The sequence below is a fragment of the Glycine soja genome, chromosome 11, assembly GCF_004193775.1.
Source record: "Glycine soja cultivar W05 chromosome 11, ASM419377v2, whole genome shotgun sequence".
Taxonomy (NCBI): Eukaryota; Viridiplantae; Streptophyta; class Magnoliopsida; order Fabales; family Fabaceae; genus Glycine; species Glycine soja.
The window spans coordinates 52,085,411-52,103,139 of record NC_041012.1 but is presented as its reverse complement, the minus strand read 5'-3'; the positions used below and the strand labels follow the sequence as shown (position 1 = coordinate 52,103,139).

Below are 17,729 nucleotides of genomic sequence, written 5' to 3'. Positions count from 1 at the left end.
GATGTACATAAATAAATAGTCTTTTAATTAAACTATTTCACAAGCCAGAATCAGACAAGAACAAAATCTAAAACTGAAATGAGAGCTTTGGAAAATGAATTTATGAATGTTAAATCAATTAATTTTGCTAGTCAAAGTTGTATTCCTTCTCTTGAGCAATGCTAAAAAATAACAGTAATAACATTTCAAATCCAAAATAAAATAAATTCTAATACAATAGTACTGTAAAATTTTGGATTCAAGATGATTTATATTTAGGTATATATGAAGCCACGTAAAAGGGTTTTTTTTTTCACTTTTTCTTAAAACCCCGTCGAAATTTCTACCTTATAAGATCGTAGAAATAGTGGAAAATATAATATATTCCCTCTAAACCGTTTAATGGGTGAGAGTATACGTGGTTATGGAGCTTGACCTTACTAACTAACTTTGACATGGTTGCCCACAGGCCACAACCATTGTCTTGGAAAATGTTGTATGAACCACTTCAGCTACGTACTTTACGTCTAAGGAGAGAGAAAAAAAAAATAAGTATAATAAGTTTACTGATATAATATGATAGAAAAATAGAGATAAAAATAAATAAAATAGATATCGATGGATTGTTTGTAAATAGTAATGTCTATAGTATCACCCTATCCGTAGTTCTTATATATTTTACTTCGTCTTCTCTAGGTACCATACGATTAGTCAATTCGAAGACGATGCACTCCTGCTGGACATGCTTAGAATTGATTAATCTTTCCCTTGGCAAATCCAGCGAAAGTGAATCTCAATACCAGTCAATTCAATAACTTACCCTGCTCTTCCATAATATGTTTTCATTTTTATAAATGTAAAAACTTTCATTTTTATCCTTTCAACTTCCTTTACACCCCACTTTCACAAAAATATTTTCAACAATTTTTTTTAAATAACCAAAAATGTATTCACTCCATTATAACTCTTAAATAAAATTATTAATGTTACAGGTGAACGTTTAATTATATATATACCTCGTGGATTCTAGAGCATGAATTACACCATTTGTACGTTGAATTATATATATACATCGTGGAGTGGAAAATGGATTCTAGAGCATGAATTATACCCTTTGAACGTTGAATTATATATCGTGGAGTGGAAAATCCTGTGATTAGATGTAGAAAAGGAACGCTCAATAAATTAAAAGCTAGAATGATAAATGTGTTTGGCTCTAGCTTTTACTTTTCCTAGTCATCCATAATCGTTTTTTAAATATATTTTTGTCAGGATTCTAGAGCATGAATTCACTTTAAATGTTGAATTATTTAGCTAGAGTTGCATTGCATATTCCTCACGGAGAGTGAATGGTCTTAATCAGATCACGCAATAAACTAATGCAAATGCTTCAATCCAAAAGCAAAAATTTACACAAGAGAAAGTCAATCCATGTTCATAAATACAATAAAAAAACCAACAATGATATTAATTAAAGTGACTAGAAGAGTAAAAAAAATTAAATGTTGGAACGATAATGCCTAACCTAAACAACTGACACTCGATCCAGAAGCAATAAACAAAAGAAAAACAACTAGTTGTCAATTGTGACCTTAACAAGACATTCAGAATGCCAACAGCATGACACTAACAGATGTGACGAAAAGAGACATAAACATAAAAGTAAGAAGCACTGAGGCTGATGAAGCCTCTAGGCTTTGATCATCAGAAGGTGGAGGAGCCATTGGTGGAAACCCTTCTGGTGGAAGGGAAATGGGTGGTGGAGATTTAAGGACAGTATGTGGGTGCATCACATCCACAAGTAGTTTTTGGCCATTCTTGCAGTGATCATCGGTTCCACTGATGAAGTAGAAGTTCCCTGGCCTGTCAAGATTAAACGTGCTCTTCCCATTGTCGAAGGCAGTGATAGGATTACTTGCATCGCAATTCATGTAATCAAATTTCTCCACACTAAGAACCGAGTCATTCTGGTACTCAAAAACTGCGTAAACAAAAGCATTGATTAATACATCTTTTTTTCACACTTACATATATTTAAAGCTAGTTCAGTTTTCATAGAGTTCACTTTACCTCTTTATTTTAATTTATTTTGGTGTTGGAAAAATCATGTCACACAAGAAATGCGACTAAGAAAAGTTGCACTATGCATGATGTAACTTCAACGTAAGCAAACTGGCATAATAAAAATCACACAATATATATAATGCATCTTCAAGTGAATAAAATAAGGCATGCATGTGAATTGATATGATACAAGAAGCTTACCAAGAGCATCACCAACTTGAAATCTGTTCCTTTCAGCCCATTGAATATAAAGTTGATCAGTATTGTTGGTGCCTGCAGGTTCATGCCAACCGAAGCTACCACCAACTTTGAATTGCACGGAAGCTTCAACACAAGTATTGGTGGCAGCCATGAAAATGATCACACAAGTAGAAAGGACGAACAAACGGGATGCCATGGATATTGTCTAATTCTTTATTATAGCAAAATGTATGTATAGAAATAGAAGCAATAAATGATGGTAATCCAATGCCAACAGTAGAGAGGAGTATATATAGAGCACATGAATATTTGAGGGAGAAAAGGTTTAGTGGGCAGTTTTTGTGATAACGTGGGGGCAGTACGTAGTGGCGGTTACACGTTGTTGTTGTAGCTCAATTCATCCAGCTGCAACTTACTCACATTTTTAAATTAATTTCGCATTTGTATTTTACCGGCTTATTTTCGGGTGATAAAACATGGTTTTAGCATAATAATCAGATTCAATGGTTTAACCGTTGAACCATTTTTATATTTTTAATATTATATAATATTTTAAGTAATAAAATATTTATACTTGTAAAAAAATCAAGATCTAAAGAATTGTAAATTAACATAAATGACTAAATTATATGTGTTATTAATAAAAATTAATAATAGAAGATAAAATAATTGATTCAAATTTAAAATACCTAAATTAAGTATTTTTACTTATCTTAAAAAAATAGATTAAATAAAAACAAAAAATAAAATAAAACTTAAAAAAATTAAGAAGACCAATTGAATCCCGATTCTGTGTCAATTCAACTCTAATTTTCACTAATTGATTATTTATCGGTTCTCACCAGTTCTAAAATATTCCAATTTTTAAGAGTGTCCGAATCGATCACCAAGCTAATTTCCACGGTTGGTTGAACCAATTAGTCCGATCCAATTTTCAAAACATTGATAACAACATATTCCGTAAAAAAAAAAACCCTCATTTTCATATAATCATTTTAATAAATTTAAATAGGAAAAAATCACACCAAGGATTTTTTTTTAAAGAAAACCAAGGATGTGGTTAGGTAGCTATTTTTGTTGCTAGTTCACTATTATGACAATAAAGGCATAATCAGAAATCCGGAGAGATTAGAGGTACTTAAAACAATAGTTCAGGAATGTCTAGATCTACACTTGGCTTTAATTCAGGCTGTAACTTGGCTTTCCACCCAAACGTAGGAAAACAAAATATACATGTCCCCCTCACGGGCTAGCAAAGGCTACCTACCTAAAGACTCGACAAATTATGGCCATACTCCGTAGAGTTGTGGTAAAGAATATAATGCATGAATAAGGTACATGAAATCAGCATATAGTAGAAATATTCCCCAAAATTGGTGGGGCATTTGCCCCTGCAATTTGTTATGCGTGGCTACTCAAACTAGTTGTTTCCTTTCCACTATCGATCAATTTTTGGAATTCTCTACACTTAGCAACTCGTATGTCAAGTATGCTGAGAGGCATTGGTTTTAGGAAGCCGTGCAACTCTACTAGACGGACGAACTCTTGTTTGGTTAAGCTTTTCTTCTCAACAAGCTCATTCACCAAAGCATCCATCAGCGTTCTATTTTGCTCGAGGATCTGACGTGCAAAACAAAGTTGTGACAATAAAGAGTTATGCAAAATAAGATTGAGACTTTGTTACTAAATCAAGAGAGCATAAAGTTTTTTAATCCATCTTCTTTCCATTCTTACATACCTCTTTTGCACGTTCATAACACGAGTTGACAATCCGCATTGCTTCCGAATCAATTTCCTGACAATGAAATATAATGTAGTCATAAGTTGGCCAGATGTTATCATTGCCAAAAATAAGGGCAAGTTATTCTGCTTCTCCACTCGTATAGTAGAAAACATTGGGCTACATTCCTTACACTCTTTTATTCGAGATACTTTACAAGGAATTCTTGTTTCAACTTATAATAAGAAACATCATAAGAAAACAAAGTTGAGACAGAATTCATACATTAATTCGGTCTGACACCCAGAAATTGGACATTCCGTGATACTTCTCAGAAAGCCCACCAAGAACAAATGTCCTTGCTGCAGACCTAGCATTGTCTGCAGTTTCAGCCCATATCGTACTCAACTGAAAGATTGCAAATTAAGTTAAAATATTTCTACATGTCCAAAACTGTATCCATAATCTGACAAGCAGATAAAAAGGACGCACAAAAGTAAACATTTGACATAGATAACTTGTGTACACAATAGTACTGATATAAAAACTATAATTTACAATGGAACAACAAATAATCAATAAATCATAATGAACAAAATCAATAAAGAACTTAGAAAAAAGCCATTTCTCATTCTCTCTGGCCGTATAGGAAATCGGAAGTCCATATATTGTTTTTTTTTATTTTCCTTCTGATCTCTCTAGCAGATTTTATGGACGTGTGTTTGTAATCCCACTCATAGAAATCCAAAATGTCCCTAGAAAAATCATATTCATGCCATTCATTTAGGCTAGTTAGTTAACAAATATCTTAAAACGTATGTGCACAAAGTTATAAACAAATTTTGTTCATTGCATTATTTGTTTGTCCTGCTACTGTGTTTACATTTAGCTTTACAATTACAATAGAGTGAGGAAGTTTGTAGAAACTAGAAAGCATGTAAAACTATTCTATTACCTGACCACTCCCAAACCAAAGTTCATCAGCTGCACGGGGAGCTAGTTGAACAGTAATATGATCAAGAAGGGATTGACGTCTGCACGACATTAGCAATTTAAAATTAAGAGGAAAATAATATGGGAGGCACTAAAAACAGTTTTGTAATCCAATTTGATCAAGCACATAATTTAAATCAAATGCATAAATGCAGGCAGCATAGAGCCTGTGCAAACATTATCATCAATTAATGCTAAATAATAAACAGACAAGAATTTCATTCGGAGAGCATTCTCCAATAACTATATTTTTTAAGGAGTAAAGGTTTAATTGAAGAATCCATACGTGAGCATTCCTTGATTAAATTTGACTGAATCCATCTTCACCCGAACATAACCCAATTCCCTACCAGCTCTAGGAGCAATTGTGACCTACATCAAAGCAACAAAAAGCTAAAACATCACATTTCTTGTCAGCAACAGTCAGATAACGAATATTCATAGAACAAACTAAAGAGAAAATATTATTTTTATGTGAATAAACCCAATAACAAGTAGATTTTAAAAAGAAATAGAGCAAAAACCAAACTCTGAAGGTCAACTTCCTTAAGTGCATGAATTTTAATGTCTACTCTAGAGCACTGAGGATGCATACAGATAACCAGACAAGAGGACAACCTTGAATTTTGCAATCCATTGTTCTTAGATGCAGCTATATTCCATTCAATTTAACAGTCAATTATGTTTTGGCTACATATTCTTTACAGCATTGCATTTATGATGTTATATTTCCAGCTTCAAATATCATCCATATGTACCACATTATATGATTCAAACACAAATGGCATGGCACGGTATAATATTTACAGAAATAGGAATAGAAAAGGCAGGAAAGACAATTATTTTTAAGAAGTAGTGCAAGCAGAATCTTGTTTGTTTCCTTTTCCCCTCAACTTGGTTTCTTTCAAATTGACTTCAAGCTTAGTTATATTATTTTGGCTAATTTTTGGCATCTAATATGTTCAGAAATAATTAGCAAGAAATATTGCATGCAGATGGGATTTGCAAATGACAACATTCGCAAGAACTATTCAAGAGAAAAATATTTTTAGAGTATTCTACAAATAATACAATTCAATTCTAACAGATTTCCTCGTTTCAGACATGAGAGAAATGAGAATATCGCCAACCAAAAAACAAAATGGATAATGTAAAGCCCATACAAACTCTATATTTTTAAGATCAGGAAAGTTCACAGCCACAACAGCCATTGCAGCTTCATTTATAGCTACTTGTTTCCATGTCTCAGTGCTTCTTTCCTTTCTATCTAGCATTCCTCTTTCTTCCATTTGTGCAGCTTGCAATAAGTCATCAGTAGTAATCTGCAATAGTGAAAAGAAGAAATAAAGAGCTGCCAGCTACCATGTTACTGCAACGAGTAAATCCTTTTCTTATTATTTCCTCCTTTGATCTCTATCCCCCTTTTTTGCATCCTTTAAGAGACTTCTTATTGAGGAGACTCGACTCGAGACACAGAAATTGTTCTTATGCTTTAAGAGTTACAAAGTACCATGAATATATTATTCAATGAAGCATGCATGCCCTTATAGTCAGATAAATACTTTTAGATTAAATTACTCATTTGGTCTTTATAGTTTCACAATTTGTATCTTTTAGTCCTCTTATAGTTTAAAAGTGATTTTTTTAGTCCCTATAATTTAAAAGTGGTCTTTTTATATAGTTTGTATTTCAATTCTCTTTTAGTCCCTATAGTTTGAAAGTGATTTTTTTAATTTCTATAATTTGTGTTTTAATTATCTTTTAGTCCTTACTGCAAAAATAAATATAAAAATAATTAGCTACAAATTAATTATAAATTATCAACTATTTTTTTATTACAAATTATCTTACGATAAATTAGTTACGAATTACTTACTAATATTTTTGTAGTTAATTGTAATTGATAATATTACTCATGTTTTGATGGTGAGGACTAAAAGGAAATTAAAATATAAAATATAGGAACTAAAAAGAACACTTTCAAACTATAGGGACTAAAAGGGAATTAAAATACAAAGTATAAGGACTAAAAAAATCACTTTCAAACTACAGGGACTAAAAGAGAATTAAAATGTAAACTATAAGGACTAAAAAAATCACTTTAAAACTATAATGACTAAAAGGTACAAATGATGAAACTATAGGGATCAAATGAATAGTTAAACCATACTTTTATTTGCATGCTTAATTTTGGAAAATGCTAAGGAGATTGAATGTGTCATGTCATACATGATGCAGAAAACAATATATCAATTTCCTATAAAGAAATACCTGAACAATAACTATCTGGAAATATTGTATATCAAAGCTATTACCTCAGTCCTTGAATCACGCATCATATTGATGGCAGCAACCTCAATTATGTTTGCCAGCTCTGCACCTACCATTCCATCAGTCATACTAGCAACAGCCATGTAATCCACATCTTCAGCCATTGGCTTTTTACGAGCATGGACCTATGACAACAGGGGAAAATTGAATAGGCAAACTACTTAATGTGCCATTAGTAACAAATCAACAACTATGAATTCAGTAAAAGAATAACCAAATCCTAAATGCTGCATGCAGGTGAAATATTAGAGAAGCTGCTACCTTTAGAATTTCTATGCGGCCAATAAGACCGGGTTTGGGGATATATATTTTCCGATCAAACCTGCCAGGTCTCACAAGTGCAGGATCCAGAATGTCTGGTCGGTTTGTGGATGCAATAGTGATCACCTCTCCCCTGCCTTCAAATCCATCTAAGGACACCAGGAGCTGGAGCATTCAGTCAATAGGAAACATCAACCAATATATACACAAAATTTTACTTATGAAAAGCAGTTGGGAAGTTCAGCACTGCCAGCTTAACCTGATTAAGAGTAGCATCACGTTCCTGTCCACCTGAACCTTTAATCAAGCCACGCTCCCTTCCAACAGCATCCAGCTCGTCAATGAAGACAACAGATGGGGCCTGAAAAATATAATACAAAAATAGTGGCCGATTAGAAGCAAACACTGACTGAAGCTGGAGAAATAGGTAAATTTCAAGAGACGACAACAAAATGCAGTAATAAAAAAGAAAGGACTCCAATCAGCTTGAAACAAATATAATGAGGAATAACAGGATGTGTCAAGGTTACATACTAATTGACAAAATAAATTATTTTAGTGGAAATCAGTTGCAAAAACCAAACTCTCATAATTTGACTTTAAACAAATAAGAAAAATTGTGAGAGAACAGTGGAAAAGCTAAAAAATATCACATACATTTTCCCTGGCTTCTTGGTAAAGTGCTCGGACACGAGAAGCCCCTACACCGACATATATTTCCACAAACTGTGAAGCGGAAATAGAGAAGAAATTAACCCCTGCCTCACCAGCCACTGCCTTTGCCAGCAATGTCTTTCCCACTCCAGGAGGGCCACAAAGAAGTATGCCACCTAGTGAAGTGACCAATTTACATTTCAACCTTTAGTAAGTCAAGTGTAAAACAATGCAAAATCAAATGTTTCTTGCTTTCCTTATTTTTTATCAGATAAATGAAATAAATACTATGCAAATACAACAAGTTAATCAAATATTTATCTAGGTGCAACATTGGCAAAATGCCAGAGCTGGTTCCTGAAAACTGTCCTTTAAAATTTCATAAGTTTTAAGATTTCCTGAAGGCCAAGTTAGTTCATTCAAATTGTTCTGTTAAAAGTTTATGAAAGTTGAGGTGAATGAGACCTGGTATTTTCACTCCCCTCCTTCGGTACATCTCTCCGTGAGTAAAGAACTTGACAATCTCCTCAAGTTCAAGCCGAATTTTACCCAGCCCAGCAACATCACTAAACTTCACATCCACACCTCTCTCTAGATACTGAGGAAGCCTCTTGTTCTGTGCTCTCCTCACACGCGCTCCCGATTTCATAAACTGCTTGGCCATTTTCAAATAAGCATTCTCCTCCCCTTTCCCCTGCTCACCCTCCTCATCATCACCTTCAATTCCCTCCATCTCCCTCTCCAACTCCCTCATCTTCCTCCTCTCCTCAGCCTCGGCCCTCTCAATCTTGAGCCTGTCCTCGTAGTCCTTCTTCTGCTTCCTATAACTAAGCACCACAGTCCTGTAAAAAATGTAGAAGAAAAGCACCCCAAGTGCATTGGCCACATTGCTATTATTTGCCAAATCAGACCAGAAATACGCCATTCTCTCGTTTCGGTCACTCGCCTGGCGCAAGGATTCCTTATACTTCCTCTTCCTGATCTCCCTCTTCTTCCTCCTCTCCTCCTCCTTCTTCCGAGCCCTCGTGTTCCTCTCCATGGTCTCCCTCTCTTCCCTCGACTTCCTTAGCTCCTCTTCCTTCTCCCTCTGCAACTGCATCCTCATTTCCCTATACTCCGCCGCTTTCTTGGACTCCTTCTTGGGCTTTGTTTGCCTCTCTTCAAAAACGTAAGTAATGAATTTCTGCACAAAAGGGGGCACCCAAATGTTTGCCAACAGAGAGGTAGGCAACTCTGGACTCTTGATGGGTGGCGTGTACGCATTCACACACACTGAATCAATCTTCAACTCATCCCATGAATCCCAAAACTTGCTATGGCTCTCAAGCGAGGGCAACACTGTCCTCAACACTCTCGAATCGTCCAAAACTACAAGAACTGCTTCGCCACGTTGCCTCAATTTCGCGGAATTAGGTTTAATTATGTGCTTCAGCTTCCCGCTCTTCTTCAGTTCGATAATTTCGCTGTAGGGAAGGCGATCGGAGACCACGGGAAGGCCACTTGTCCATGTTTTTAGCTCCTCCGGCGAAAGACCTTCGGCTTTTTTGGCTGATTGTTTTTTCGGTGACCGTTTCTTTACCTTCCTGGTGGCGGCGGCGGCAGCGGCAGCGGGTTGAGGGAGGGAGGCAGAGATGACGGTGAGGGTTACGGAGAGTTTGAGGAAGTCGAAGCGGTTGTCGTTTGGGGTTTTGTCATTGTCGTCGTCATTGTCAGGTTTTGGGGTTTGAATTCGCGAGGAAATGGAAGGGTAATAACGGGGTTTGGGAAGTCTTTTGTATTTAGGGTTTAAGGAAGGAGGAAAACGAAGGAAGCAATGTGAAGCCATGGAATGTTGAGTGTTGTTACATTCTCATTCTCTTCGTCGCTGAAGCCATTGCTTAGAGGACCTCAAGCTTCCCCCTCTTCCTTGTTTTCGGATAAATAGTTCGTAAACTAATAAGTCATAATTAATTAAAAACAAAATTGAGTAAAATATGTTTGACTTCCCATAAAATTAATAGCAAAAATTTTATGAAATTAAAATTAATATTTTTTAAATTTTATAAAATCTTAAACATAAATTACTCAAACAAATATTTTAGACATTAATTAATAATCGTTTATTTTTTAAAACAAAATTTATAGATTATTTAGACAATAATTAAAAATAGGATACAGAAAGCTAAAAACATTTTCACGTGGCAAGAAAAAAAAAACATGAATATGAAAGAATTAACTTTTTTTTGAAAAAAAATGCAGGGTGATGCAGTCATGAAAAAAATATCATTCTAATTTCTATCTCATGTTTATTAAATTTTTTAATTATAAAATCAAGGGTTCAGATTTCATGAAGTTGAAAAAGCAACCGCAGGGATTAGTTTGAAGGAAATGGCTGAGGCTCAAAGCAGTCGGCATGAGAATGGTAAAGTTGGTAATTCGACAAGTAGGGACATTTTCTACATGCGTCACGATTAATTTGCCTAGATTTGCACGAGATCAACTGCATAAGTTAAACGTCATTATGCACTCATCCAAAATCTCAAGTGCCATGGCAATGATCAGATTTACATCCACATGAAGTTATATACTATTTATGTTCTCATTTCTCAAAACATAGGCTAATGAGTACTGTTCTTCTATACTATAACCATCCATAAGATTGATATATTAAAATGCCATATATTCTGACAATTGAGATCCATAGAGTAAACATTCCAACTCAATTCAATGAACAAGACATGCCGAACACTTCAAAAAGTATGAATAATCGAGAGAATAAAATCATTGCTTACAACAAACAGAAAGATATTAGTTTGATTCAGCAGAACAGCTAATTTAGACTCCAAACATCAAGTCCATGATCTTGGACACCAATGATTTTGTTGGGGAAGCAATGGTTCCTCCAGTCTGCCGTGCAGTTGAGTTGCCATTCTGCAGATAGTAAGGTCGAGAAGGAGCTTTCAATGTGCTCACTTCTGAGTTTCTGGCAGAGGCTAGAGGTAACGGCATAAATCCCTGATTCTTAAGCCTTTCATTTAAAGCTTGGCGTTGCATGGGATCCAACAGTTTCACACCAACAATTAGTACTCCATTAATTTGCATTCCATTCTTGTTGAGAGCTTTATGGGCATCAGATCGATTCTGTATTAAAAATAAATTTGTTAATTGGTGTACAGGCAAACACCAAGTTGGTTAGCAAACAATAGAAAAATCACTTTCAACAAGAGTATTGCAAGGTTTGAAAAACGGTATTAGGTCCTGATATATCTATAAAATAGAAACAAGTACTATCGACTCTTGAATTAAAATATATCTATTGCTTTATAAATAAAAAATTAATCAATATATTCATGCAAGCAAAAGATTGCAAACCTGATACAAAATGTGCACCCAGTTAGCATCTCTAGGACCAGGAACATGTTTCAAAATTTCACCGCATTTTTCAAACTCCCTTAACACCATGTTAGTATCACCGGGGGAAAATCTGCACAGAAAGAACATTGTTAGAAGAATGTATAATGGTATATAAAAAATACAATGTTTAACTCTATAATATCCATATGATCTAAGAAAAAGTTATTTTTTCACAGATTTGTTTAGCAAACAGTGAAAACACAAAATACCATTTTTCACTATTCCACATATAATTTTTTGTTACCCCCTTGGCAACAATCAACAATGTCGCGTGTCAAACTCTTATGAGTTGTTTTTAAACCAAAAATCCACACCACTCTTCACATTAAAACACAGTTCGCGTACTTCTATGAATTTGCCACAAACACTCTTAATTATTGTTGATCCGCTATATAATCAGGATTCTCAAAAAACTCATAATTTTTTATCTCCCAAGAACTTACTGAAAATATCATACTAAGAGGAATTCTTTCTATTACACAAAACTGGGAATCTAACCCAGAAATTACAGAATCAGAAATGGAAAATAGCAATCACTAGGATAGCTCTTTGTGGTGCTAACTTCCTCACTGCCTAAAGGCCTGATAACTGCTTAATAAATGTTGTTTTTTATAATAAAAATAGAGTTAAAATATCTTTAAAAATAATTATTTAGCAGTTATCCATGCTTAATTGGTAGGAATTGATGGTTTTCTGTTTACGGCTTGCAGATATAAAAATTGGAGGGATTAAAAGCAAAAAGATGCAGAAAATGTGAAAAAAGATGAAGATTTCAACATCAGGCTCAGCCCAAGACGCGCACTAAGCGCAAAAACAGGCACCTGCACTAAGCGAGAAGAGCACGCTAAGCGCGAGTATGCAGGCCAAGTCCACTCCAGCAACTATAAAAAAGGAGTCAAGTCAAAAGAAAAAGACACACCGAGTCTCAGAGCACTTTCATACCTACCTAAAGCTTGAGAACTCTTCCTTAGGGAATTCTCTTCTCTCTCTCATCATTTTTTCTATTCCCTCCATTTCAGTGTACAACCCTCGATAGCCATGAGAGGCTAAACCCCCTAGTTAGGGTCTGACAGGCCTAAAAAGCCAAAGAGATGTATGATGTACTCCATATTTATCAATGCAGATGTTTTCTATCCTATTGTCTTTTCTTATTTATATTTTCATGCATTACTCATCTTTACATTATATTAGGGGTTAGATGCTCGACAGAGGGTAACTCTTAATAAAAATATAAAAAAGATATGCATGCATTAGTTTTATGGGTTAAACACTCGACAGAGGATAATTTCTAATAGAACTAAAAGGAAAAGATATCATAATGAAATCATTGCTAGACATAGAGTGATAACATTATGTCCATGCATTAAAGCACACATCTAGAATCAAGGCTTCATGTCTTTTATCTATTGAATCTTTGCAAAAGCATTTGGGAGGTAGATAGGTAAAATAGACTTGTCATCGTGAGACATCAGGGACAAGTAAATGAATAGATATGGATAGGATAAATTCACCTAATTGATAAAGAAAAATCTAAAAATCATACATCCTAGGCAAGTAAGGCATGCTAGGTCCTAACATCCTTATTCTATTGAATTCTCTAATCAACTATTTTGCTCTCCATTATTTTTTCGCTATAATTATTTGTTATTATTTACTGTTCTTTTACTTATCTTAACCTCTTCTCTTACAAATTGAAAATTATACAATAAAAGTACAAAACAAAATCACTGTGGAATTCAACACTCGGATTTCTAAATTTTACTACTTGGACATTTGATACACTTGCCAACGAGTTAACAAGGCCCCAATTCCTCCTTTTGTCTACCCTCCCCCTCTCTCCTTGTAATAATTTTCACTAACAAAATTCACACCTTCCTTGGTCCTCTCTACCACATTGGGATTCTCATGTGAATTTTCCCTTCATCCTCCACCATACTGTCCACATGGTCATCTGGTGCCTAACGCCCATTACTCCTATATGCCTATCACATACAAATGTGGCAATCCATTTGCAGCCTTTCAGAGAATTATCAATAGTTTTCCACAAGATATCCATAAATTAAACTTCCTAAATGCAGTAGTTTAACCCTCATTGAGAAAGGTTAAACCAACAAGCTGCTGGTAACTCTCTCTTGGCTATCACAGGATTTTTCATTTTATCACTAACAATTCTGAAAATAATAATAAGAAGCCTCTCCTAAAATCAAGTCCTATGTTGGAAGACAGAACAGTTATAATTAAATAAACTAATAACCAGTGAAATATTACAAATTTGCATAGTAAACACTTTTTCCTTTACTAATATGCACAATTATGCAAGATGAATTTAGTCAGAAATAGCTGTACATTTGTTCTTACTTCTTACATTGCCCCACAGTCTTTCCATTTGGAATAAGCTCTTGTTATGCTTTAGGAAACATGGATTTGCTCTCAAGTGTTTGGACTTTGGGGAACTTCTCTTGATTTTTTAGGAGTAAGGAAGCAAAAATCTACGCTGATATTTTATTCACACTTTTCTAGGTATGATTGTAGTAAAATGTGCAGAATTCAAAGGACAACTGTTTATAATTAGATTAGATTTGTAATGGTCATTGCTTGCATTATTCAACAATAGACAAACATAAATGCTAAAGCAGGGTTAAGACATACCCATACACAGTTACCCATTCTTCCTCATTGAGATTCCCTGCTGGCAAAGAATTTCTTTGAACCTCAGGCCTTGCCACTTCCAGCGGTGGAGGAAGAGTTATCAGAGCACCAGGCTGAACCACACCCTCAACTGGCGAACTTCTTCCCTTCTCATCTTGTTCCCCAACACTCTTTGCAGTTGTAGGTGACCACCAACTCAAACCCGGCGAGCCCTGTTGGTTTTGTTGTACCCCTCTCAAAGCATAAGATGTGCTGGCCTCAGATTTGCTTTTCAGTGGAGTTGAAAACTCCTTATTTGAAGTTTGGATGGGAGTTCTAGTGTCTGACTTAGCCTCAGGGGATATTTGATAATCTAGTATGCCTGATTCAGGAGAAAAATCGGATCTGTCTTCCAAGGTGAAAACAGGAGGCGGAGGAAGGTCTGAACTACCAAAGTTCTCACGCCATAGTGAAGATACTGCAGCTGCTTGACCTGGACTCGAAAATTTTCCTCTACGGGCAGAAACAGGTGAAGCCAAATCCTGGAAAAATAAAGAATGCCTGCTGGATCTTGGAGTTCTTTGCACTGTGGTGCTCATGTTATTTATTCAAGGGAACGGAATTACTACCTGCAAACAAGCAGGCAGAACAGATGCATGAAAACCAAATTGACTGAAAGAGCTGAGCTAAGACGAGTTGGTTCCTCAGTATTGACTATTGAGCAATGAGGAGATTTAACACAGCTAAACTCACGAAATGATTACAAAGTACTTACTAGGTAAAATATTGGCACATTTCAGAACCTAAAAAATTTATCTACTAATTCAATTTTTTATTTTCCCCAGCAACATAAACCAAACAAAAAAAGAGTAACAAAACAATGATTGACATTCCAACGTATTCGTGATTTATTGTGCATGTGCACATAATATCAACCATTTATTTTCTCATCAACAATTGAGATTACTTAATTTACCTCAGAGGAGCCTAATCCACGAAAATAAACAGGCAATCAGCAAATTGCACTGTTAATTCGTAAAAAAAAAAACATTCAAAAAAATTATGAAATACGCATATAAACAGTCATTTCGCAAATTAAGATCTAGAAACAGAGCGAAATTCACAGAGAATTGAATAGAATTTGCCCCAATCCCAGCCAAAAAAAATCGAGGTCGAAGAACATGCCTATGAGCTAGGTGGAGCCGCGATTTGGGCATCTAGAAGCATCGATACAGCAATAATACTTGAAACTACACCAAACATATATAAACTACACCAAAGGGTTCGGAATTCCTCCTTGGGGAGCTGAAATTCAAACGGTATAGACTGTGCACGAGAAAAAGAGAAACAGACAGAGAGAGTACCTAATCCTGAAGGGTGGTATTAAATGTGATCGATTGGGATCACAGACGTTGAGTTGATTGAGATTGAAATTTTTTAGGTTTTAGAATTTTCCCTCCCAAACCAAAACGCTGAAGTTCGGCAAAGAGACCAGTGCCAATTCGCCGAAGGAGCAATGCAATTGTATTTTGTAATAACAAGTCCTATTTAAAATTTTCATTTCAAAACCCTAATTCTCTTTTTCTCTTCTTTTTTTTTCTTATATATTTTTCCTTGTTGACGCGCCGTTTTAATTGCGAAACTCGTCAATTTTTTTAAAAATTTAAACCTTAATAGGATTTAATTTAAATTTGAAACACACGTTTTTATAATTTCAAACAATCATTATTTTTTATAATTAAAATTAATAATTATTTTTAAATGTTATCTAATTAGTTGAAATTTCAAAATATTTATATTACCAATACATTTAAATTAAATTAAATTAAACAGAATCAAAATTAAAAATACTATAAAATAAGAATGTAGAAGCACCGAGGTCTAAAAATTTACACTCAAGATACTTAATTGAAACGTCTTTTTCTTCAAAATTATCTAAAATATTTTTTAGTATCTCTTATTCAGACTCGCGGTTAGTCCGGGACATACTCAATGATAAAGATGTAAATAAATTAAATTATATGTGAGTTATTAGAGTTTGACTTGTTTTATGTTTGTTTAATTGATTAAACTTGAGCTTGAGATTGAGCTTAATTAGTTTTAAATGATTCAAATTCAAAGTATACAAGACAAGTCTACGTTAATTGCTTTGTAAATAATTCATTTATTTAAATTGATGATGAGGATCTTACCAATATTTGTAAGATTTAATTGCATTTTTTTGTCCTCAAAATATTACTTTCTTCTGAATTTTATTCCGATTTTTTTCCACACATTTTTTAGGCAAAGATTTTTTCCCACACATTTTGTCACTTATTTTTCATAGTGTTGTGAATTTTTTTGTCAAATAATTGTTATTTTCGTTAATTAACTGTTTACGTGATAACATTGACAGTTAACATGACAGTTTTGTTAACAGGTAACATGATACTTTGATGTAATGATAACACATCATTTGAAGATAAAATATGTAATGTTATGAAACATCAACACTTTGCTTGGAGAAAAGAAAGGGTACTACAACAGCAAAACCCCCCTCCATACCAGCGTAGAATTGCAGAAAAGATAAATAATATCCAAAATTTCCAAGGCATATATACACTCTTATGTTTTGGATTTACCCTATGCTTACATTTGGATGGATCATGTCTCTGTAACTCTGTTTATGGAAATGTTTCACATGCAGAGATTGTATCCAATGCAATTTTTACTTCCTACCTTACCCAACCAACTAGATAAACATTAGTTAATGATATGTTAAGTTGCATATTCACATTTAGTGAAACTTTTGGCTCCGACCGATATTTCAGGAAGAGCCTTATATTTCAGACACAGATGTTTGAGTGTATTAATTTTGTAGAAAGTATGAGTGTAGTGTTGTAGAGTGTCAGCCGCCAGAATTGTTGGCTCTCAGAGTTTGTGCTATGGTAGGGATTTTGTTCTCTCCCCTATGATTCACGTACTTTTTCTCTCTGCATACTCAGCTTCTCTTAAGTAAGAAAAAAAAAACGAAAATATATAGTAGCACTTTAAGTGCAGAATGCCTGAGATTTCTGATGAAAGGGTTCAAAGGATGTTCAATTATATGGGTTGTATTGTAGTACATTGCACAGATTTTTGTTTGTCTTTTGCCTATAGCATAGACCATTTTGTACTTGGTACCAATTATGCCTGTTAGATTTGCAAGTCAACTATTGATAATTCTAGTTATTTTATGAGTTGTGAATTATGCATATTTTTATTCTTTTACCTCAAAAGTATAACCTTAAAAGGAGTTTTTAATGTCCAGTTTGCAAGACAACTATTTATACTTCTGATTACTGTATCTTCTAATAGTCTGAAAGAATTTTAATTGAACTTGGCAGTTACAGGCATTGCTGGTGTTAATCACTTCAATAGGGCTTGACATACTGGAGACTACCTTAGTTGCTTTACAAGATACTCCGTATAACATTAGAGAAAATATTTGACGATCATGGCCGAAAGATTCTGTGCTCAGAGTTTC

At 34.5% G+C, this 17,729-nt stretch overlaps 3 protein-coding genes across 3 annotated transcripts; all 3 read right to left on the bottom strand.

Annotated features, from left to right (window-relative positions):
* Positions 1 to 1,421: 1,421 nt before the first annotated feature.
* On the bottom strand, positions 1,422 to 2,615 carry LOC114374338 (mavicyanin-like). Its single transcript, XM_028331975.1, has 2 exons — positions 2,245 to 2,615; positions 1,422 to 1,960 (listed from the first exon to the last, which is right to left on the bottom strand). The coding sequence occupies exons 1-2, from the start codon at positions 2,438 to 2,440 to the stop codon at positions 1,584 to 1,586; spliced, it is 573 nt and encodes a 190-aa protein (XP_028187776.1). The 5' UTR covers positions 2,441 to 2,615; the 3' UTR covers positions 1,422 to 1,583.
* A 737-nt stretch (positions 2,616 to 3,352) lies between these two features.
* On the bottom strand, positions 3,353 to 10,124 carry LOC114375819 (probable inactive ATP-dependent zinc metalloprotease FTSHI 2, chloroplastic). The gene is made up of 11 exons (XM_028333682.1): positions 8,669 to 10,124; positions 8,207 to 8,379; positions 7,809 to 7,910; positions 7,550 to 7,714; positions 7,273 to 7,413; positions 6,121 to 6,279; positions 5,244 to 5,329; positions 4,920 to 4,998; positions 4,250 to 4,372; positions 3,983 to 4,039; positions 3,353 to 3,864 (listed from the first exon to the last, which is right to left on the bottom strand). The coding sequence occupies exons 1-11, from the start codon at positions 10,026 to 10,028 to the stop codon at positions 3,646 to 3,648; spliced, it is 2,664 nt and encodes an 887-aa protein (XP_028189483.1). The 5' UTR covers positions 10,029 to 10,124; the 3' UTR covers positions 3,353 to 3,645.
* A 702-nt stretch (positions 10,125 to 10,826) lies between these two features.
* LOC114377253 (nuclear pore complex protein NUP35-like) lies at positions 10,827 to 15,765 on the bottom strand. Its single transcript, XM_028335688.1, has 4 exons — positions 15,589 to 15,765; positions 14,246 to 14,853; positions 11,555 to 11,666; positions 10,827 to 11,323 (listed from the first exon to the last, which is right to left on the bottom strand). The coding sequence occupies exons 2-4, from the start codon at positions 14,821 to 14,823 to the stop codon at positions 11,018 to 11,020; spliced, it is 996 nt and encodes a 331-aa protein (XP_028191489.1). The 5' UTR covers positions 14,824 to 14,853; positions 15,589 to 15,765; the 3' UTR covers positions 10,827 to 11,017.
* Positions 15,766 to 17,729: the final 1,964 nt, after the last annotated feature.

Coding starts and splice junctions, on each gene's coding strand:
- LOC114375819 (XM_028333682.1), bottom strand. CDS start 10,028: ATGGCTTCACATTGCTTCCTTCGTTTTCCTCCTTCCTTAAACCCTAAA. Junction 4,999..5,243: donor TTTAATCAAGGAATGCTCAC/GTATGGATTCTT, acceptor AATGTCGTGCAG/ACGTCAATCCCTTCTTGATC. Junction 4,040..4,249: donor GGGTGTCAGACCGAATTAAT/GTATGAATTCTG, acceptor TTTCATTGTCAG/GAAATTGATTCGGAAGCAAT.
- LOC114374338 (XM_028331975.1), bottom strand. CDS start 2,440: ATGGCATCCCGTTTGTTCGTCCTTTCTACTTGTGTGATCATTTTCATG. Junction 1,961..2,244: donor TCAAGTTGGTGATGCTCTTG/GTAAGCTTCTTG, acceptor TTGTTTACGCAG/TTTTTGAGTACCAGAATGAC.
- LOC114377253 (XM_028335688.1), bottom strand. CDS start 14,823: ATGAGCACCACAGTGCAAAGAACTCCAAGATCCAGCAGGCATTCTTTA. Junction 11,667..14,245: donor GAATGGGTAACTGTGTATGG/GTATGTCTTAAC, acceptor CTTTCTGTGCAG/ATTTTCCCCCGGTGATACTA. Junction 11,324..11,554: donor GGGTGCACATTTTGTATCAG/GTTTGCAATCTT, acceptor TTTTTAATACAG/AATCGATCTGATGCCCATAA.